The following is a 6,144-nucleotide window of genomic DNA, read 5'->3' as shown; positions in this document are numbered from 1 at the left end:
TTCTTTTACATAATATTTCTTTGAATCCCAGTGCGTATTTCAAAGAATATGTGCAGCCTTTGAACAGTTCCTCAAACAAGACAAAGGCCAACTTGTTTGACTTGTTGCTTTACCTTTTGTTACTATTGTTATTTCAGTGGTCGGTGAAGGGAATCAGGTCTGGTTGTGTGAGCTTGTGGGTGGAGCTGAACACAAGATTTATAGTATTTAACAGTTGAAGTCAAATTAAAGCCAGCGTAGTCAACAATGGCCCTCCAACGGTTCTTGTGCTTTTTCTCTGTGATGATCATTCTTTTTGGCGAAGGTGAGAGAGAAAATTGTATTTCTGTTTGTAGTATTAAAATCTTTCCCATTACTTCTTTCAAATGAAGTGTGGAAAGTTTAATTACAGATACTAAAGAATTTTATAATAAAAAAAATTCTATCTGGATAGTATGAAATGCATCCTGCCTGTAGCATTCTGCAGGATGGGAAAGAATTTTTTGACATCCTTAAATTCTGCTCTTCTTATTTTTTTCTTTCTTTATTTTCTCTTCTAAATTATATGGAATAGAATGTTATTATACTAATTATTTTAATACTAATTATTATTATTATCATTATTATTATGTTTTAAACATTAGAGTCATTTCATATTAGTTGCAATTGAATAAAAATACTTATTCACTATGGACTAGTCATGATGTGCATTACCTCTATTTTGATATATTTGTCTTTGTGTTCCAATTTTTAGATGTTCATTCACAGCAGCCTGGTAAGCATCCAAGAACAATTCTGAAAGTTTTTCATACTTAACCTTTTTTTTAAAATTATATTTAAACCGACACCAATGGGAGTGCCAATTGAACATCTGAGCTGGGTATCTGTCAAGATTTTATTTTTCATTTATCTGTTGAAATCCACAGGGTAAATGGTATTAGTAAACTACTGTATTGTTGATAATCAGTAAGAGGCAGAGTCTTCCTTGGTGGCACCTGCTCCCAGTTTTGACTGAGGAGACCGACATCCTCTCTACTTTTAAGATTAGACTTAACACTTGATTTTTTTTGACTGTTTCTTCTTCCCTAACCTTTTTTCACTCACCATGTGTTTGTAAAGCACTGTGCATTTAATCATTGCTTATTATTAATCTCTAGCTCTCTTATGTTCTTTGAAGTTTTCCCTGAACAACTTTGCACTAAAATGTCACAAAATACCTTTTCTGTGGTTGAGTGTGGTTCATGTGCAACAATGTTTTTATGACTTTACATCTAAAAATAACATCAACATGTATCATCTCCCATCAGAACTCTTCATGAGATGTTACTCACTGAACGTGTGAATGGTTATAATGCTGTGGCTTATCAACATAGTCAGTATTTAACTGTTGTGTCTTATTCTCTCAGCATGTGGCAGGGTTATTAAAAATCCTAGAATCGTAGGAGGTGAAGATGCAGCCCCTGGAAGTTGGCCCTGGCAGGCATCTTTATCCAAAGATGGCTCTTTTTTCTGTGGAGGGTCCTTAATCACCAACGAATGGGTGCTGACAGCTGCTCACTGCATTACACCGTAAGTCAACACTGCAAGTGTTTCTGTGGTGGTGCAGTGGTTAACGCCTGTTGAAGGTTTCAACCTCTTGGAGTAGAGTTTACATATTCTCCCTGTGCCATGTGGGTTTCTTCTGCAGACAACACTTTTTAAAGGCTAAATTTTTTTTTAAATTGGTTATGGAAGTGAGAGTGTGTGTCTCTGTCCCTCTCTGGGGTAGCCCTGTGATGGACAGGTGGCCTGTTCGGCATGTAAGGCAATGGATGTTATTGCACAGTGATTTTAATATTTTTGTTCATAACCAACTGATGTTTTCTTTTTCTGAAATTAGTGAAAGGACATTTTTAAAGTCTTAAAAAAACTAATTGCATACATTTACTCAAAAACACCCCAACAGTTTTTAGAGTAATTTCTCCACTGATAATTTTCAACTCACAGTTGGTAGTAACACATTTCTTAATAATGTAATGTTGTGATCAAATTGTGACAACACTGAGTAACAGCCAGGGTTAGATGAGAAACTTAATACCAGTCACGTCTTTCCATCCGATGTGAACTTACAATCAGCAGCATGCAAGTTTAGCATGAAGCTGTAAGTTGGGAACCTGCTAACTTTGTTCTGTCAAAAGATAACAAACTCTAGCTATGCACAAAAGTAAGCCTCACCATTCAACTCACGTGCACACTCACATGCAGGGATAGAGGAAATACAACGGCTCTTCAGTGTTTGAATAAAATGAATCAATTTATACAGTGGCTTGCAAAAGTATTCGGCCCCCTTGAACTTTTCCACATTTTGTCACATTACAGCCACAAACATGAATCAATTTTATTGGAATTCCACGTGAAAGACCAATACAAAGTGGTGTACACGTGAGAAGTGGAACGAAAATCATACATGATTCCAAACATTTTTTACAAATAAATAACTGCAAAGTGGGGTGTGCGTAATTATTCAGCCCCCTTTGGTCTGAGTGCAGTCAGTTGCCCATAGACATTGCCTGATGAGTGCTAATGACTAAATAGAGTGCACCTGTGTGTAATCTAATGTCAGTACAAATACAGCTGCTCTGTGAGGCATCTTGGAAGAAAACCTCTTGGAGTCTGCAAAAGACTTGAGACTGGGGCGGAGGTTCACCTTCCAGCAGGACAACGACCCTAAACATAAAGCCAGGGCAACAATGGAATGGTTTAAAACAAAACATATCCATGTGTTAGAATGGCCCAGTCAAAGTCCAGATCTAAATCCAATCGAGAATCTGTGGCAAGATCTGAAAACTGCTGTTCACAAACGCTGTCCATCTAATCTGACTGAGCTGGAGCTGTTTTGCAAAGAAGAATGGGCAAGGATTTCAGTCTCTAGATGTGCAAAGCTGGTAGAGACATACCCTAAAAGACTGGCAGCTGTAATTGCAGCAAAAGGTGGTTCTACAAAGTATTGACTCAGGGGGCTGAATAATTACGCACACCCCACTTTTCAGTTATTTATTTGTAAAAAATGTTTGGAATCATGTATGATTTTCGTTCCACTTCTCACGTGTACACCACTTTGTGTTGGTCTTTCACGTGGAATTCCAATAAAATTGATTCATGTTTGTGGCTGTAATGTGACAAAATGTGGAAAAGTTCAAGGGGGCCGAATACTTTTGCAAGCCACTGTATATATTTATTATCAAAATCTCATAAGCATCTGTTGCTACCTGGTTGTGACGGTAGTTCAACGATAATGATCACTATGCAATGCTATAAAAATAACTATATATTTTTACTTTCATTCAAGTGCTGATCGTCCCACCACAAACGTGACTCTGGGCCACAACACCGCGTCTGGTCCAAACCCAAATGCAGTTACTGTGGCACTTGAAAAAATCATCTGCCATCCCGATTACAATCCTGCAACATATGAGAATGACATGTGTCTCCTGCAGCTGTCGACTCCTGTGAATTTCACAGACTACATTCAGCCAGTCTGCTTAGCCTCAGACAGCAGCACTTTCAACAATGGCACCAGCAGCTGGGTCACTGGCTTTGGTACCCTAGAGAGTAAGTTTTTTAAAATATGTATTTTCTTTTATTAGTGATACATGATTCAGTAAAAATGATCTTCCTTTTAACATTTCCCAATTAGGTAATGGTCCCACCCCAGAGATTCTGCAGGAGGTGAATGTACCAATAGTGGGAAACAACGAGTGCAGATGCGAATTACAAAACTTCGCTGCAATCACAGATAACATGATCTGTGCTGGACTGCAAAATGGCGGCAAGGATTCATGTCAGGTGACTACCACTTTGTGCTTATTTGTAATGTAAGGCCTAATTGACTGCATTGACTATCAGCTTTTAACCACTCACTGCTTTTCTGTAGTAGTGTTTATGATAATTAACATTATAGCCCTATTCCATTAGCACCTACTTGACTCAGCTCAGTTTTCAGGGTTTTCGTTAGGTGTTATCACCTGGTGCCAGGTACTTTTTTTTTTTTTAGTACTGCTCAGCCGGTATTCTAAGTGAACGAAATCGATACAAAAATGTGACATCAAGAGACTGCATGTCACTGATAGGCCAGTCAGTGGTGTGGCTCAAGGACTCATGAGAGTCACTCCTTAACAGTAATCAAAAGCACCATTTTGAAAGCATGCAACAACAGAAATGGGTACACAGAAACCAACACCATGGTCCGAGAGTCACCATAGACCAAGTAGCAGGTAGAGAATCCCCTCGAAGCCTTCCATGGTTAGTTTGTGTTCAGGTCAGTGGACTTTCTGCCATGTTGCTTTAATGATACAACGCAGGTGGTGCTCTATTGTACGACAAAATGACAGAAACCAAGTAAAGTAGAGTCAAGCTGAGAAGCTACTGGTGGAAAAGAGGCTTTGCATTGAAGCTCATTTACTCATAATTTGTACTTCTTTTCACTTAGATGTATTTAATTTATTCTATAAAGGTTTTCCCAAAAGTTTTGTGATAATTTCTGTCAGTGACATCACATCATGTAGTGACGTGCAGTTGAGGGTGTTGGGTGATACTGTAACTAATCAGCAAAAGTTGTGTCTGATTAACAATTAACACAAACATCTCCGGAAACATTTTATGCATTTAGCAGAAATTAAGCTCCATGAGATGTTCAACTGATCTCAATCCGTTTTAACAACTTTTACACTTTTTTCACAGGGAGACTCGGGGGGACCACTCGTGACAAAAGCTAATTCGGGTATCTGGATCCAGAGTGGAGTCGTGAGTTTTGGTCAAGGCTGCGCCCTGCCTAATAGTCCTGGAGTCTACGCTCGTGTGTCCCAGTACCAAAACTGGATCAGCGCCACCGTCACCGGAACACCACCAGGCTTTGTTACCTACTTCACCCTGGACATTGACTCTGACTTATTCTTCACCTGCCCCACATCAACACCACCCACTACAGATGCACCACCCACCACCCCATGTGACAGTGACAGTTTGTTTTGCAGTGGTGAAAACCTGATCCACTTCACTCACTTCACCTCTCTCTGTGTTCTTGTTGTGTTGCTCCAAGTGTTTTTTGGAAGTGGTGGAATGTAACTCAACACATTTACTAGTCCTGTACTCAAATACTAAGTTGAAATAATCATTACTCCAATAGATTTATGGGACAGCTTAAGTTTCTGGGCACTTCACAAGGGAAAGGAAACAGTTATTAGTAGAAATTAGACTAACTGTTGATACCATAAGAGAAGAAGAAGTGGACAGTTTAAACATTTGGACATGAAATATTTGTTTATCTGAAAATGGCAACAATTTCTTATATCCTGTTTCTCAATTACAGTGATTGGCTAATCTTTATCTGATGTATTTCCATGACTTCAGTAATGATTTAAAACTACAGCCTGGCAATTTTGAAGTAATACATTTTAAACATTTTTTAGTAATTCTCTTTAAATGTTATCACGTTATATATGGGCATATATCTGTGGTCTGTTCAAATCTTGTTTTGGTATGCTGACACTTTTGATGATTAAAACATGCAATTTTAAAATACTATTTACTGTGCTGCATTCTTTTGTATTCTATTTTGAGTTATGTAAATAAATAGTATTTGTTGTTGAGTTGGTAGGACTATCATTCACAAGCTTGATGTTGCCGGCTAGATATTTTCTTCACATTAGAGTGCCTCGAAACGTATTGTGCAACATAACTTTTCCTCATAGAGAAGGCATTGCAAAACCAGCATCATACATTTAACAGCATTTGTACCATCAGTTTTTGTATCAGAAAGTCTGCTATTTTTTCTAATGCGATGATGGAAAAATAAGAGAAGATGAGAAAATGAAAAAAAAACAAAAAAACAAATTAAATATGTATGTGTGGCATTAGAAACGGACCTGACCACAGGCTTATGCTTTTCAGCATTAATCTCAAAAAGATGATTCTGTTCATCTGGACGTAGCGTTTTCAGTGAGAGAAAAAATTCATCACTTATCCAAGTGACTTCTTCAGTCTCAGCTGACTGCAGGTTTCCCCAATCTTATACACAGCCACAGAAACAGCAATTTGAAATAACAATGTTGCAGACGTGGAAGCAGAGCAACTACGGACGAATTTTTCAGCCTGTCTCAGCAATGTAAAGCCCCTAGCATCCAACAT

The 6,144-nt window shown here is 38.2% G+C and overlaps 1 protein-coding gene across 1 annotated transcript; it reads left to right on the top strand.

Annotated features, from left to right (window-relative positions):
• The first annotated feature begins 200 nt into the window (after positions 1-200).
• Positions 201-5,541, top strand: LOC102300020 (serine protease 27). The gene is made up of 6 exons (XM_042217468.1): positions 201-304; positions 734-754; positions 1,386-1,548; positions 3,308-3,570; positions 3,656-3,804; positions 4,699-5,541. The coding sequence occupies exons 1-6, from the start codon at positions 247-249 to the stop codon at positions 5,080-5,082; spliced, it is 1,038 nt and encodes a 345-aa protein (XP_042073402.1). The 5' UTR covers positions 201-246; the 3' UTR covers positions 5,083-5,541.
• The last annotated feature ends 603 nt before the right edge of the window (positions 5,542-6,144 follow it).

The sequence above is a fragment of the Haplochromis burtoni genome, unplaced genomic scaffold, assembly GCF_018398535.1.
Source record: "Haplochromis burtoni strain Fernald_Lab_line unplaced genomic scaffold, NCSU_Asbu1 Contig_2034, whole genome shotgun sequence".
NCBI lineage: Eukaryota > Metazoa > Chordata > Actinopteri > Cichliformes > Cichlidae > Haplochromis > Haplochromis burtoni.
The sequence above is the reverse complement of the archived record's forward strand: the minus strand, read 5'-3'. Positions and strand labels throughout refer to the sequence as shown.

Excerpts from the sequence above, each read along its gene's own strand:
- LOC102300020 (XM_042217468.1), top strand. The coding sequence starts at position 247 with ATGGCCCTCCAACGGTTCTTGTGCTTTTTCTCTGTGATGATCATTCTT. Across the intron at positions 305-733 it reads GATCATTCTTTTTGGCGAAG|ATGTTCATTCACAGCAGCCT; the intron begins GTGAGAGAGAAA and ends TCCAATTTTTAG. Across the intron at positions 3,805-4,698 it reads GCGGCAAGGATTCATGTCAG|GGAGACTCGGGGGGACCACT; the intron begins GTGACTACCACT and ends CTTTTTTCACAG.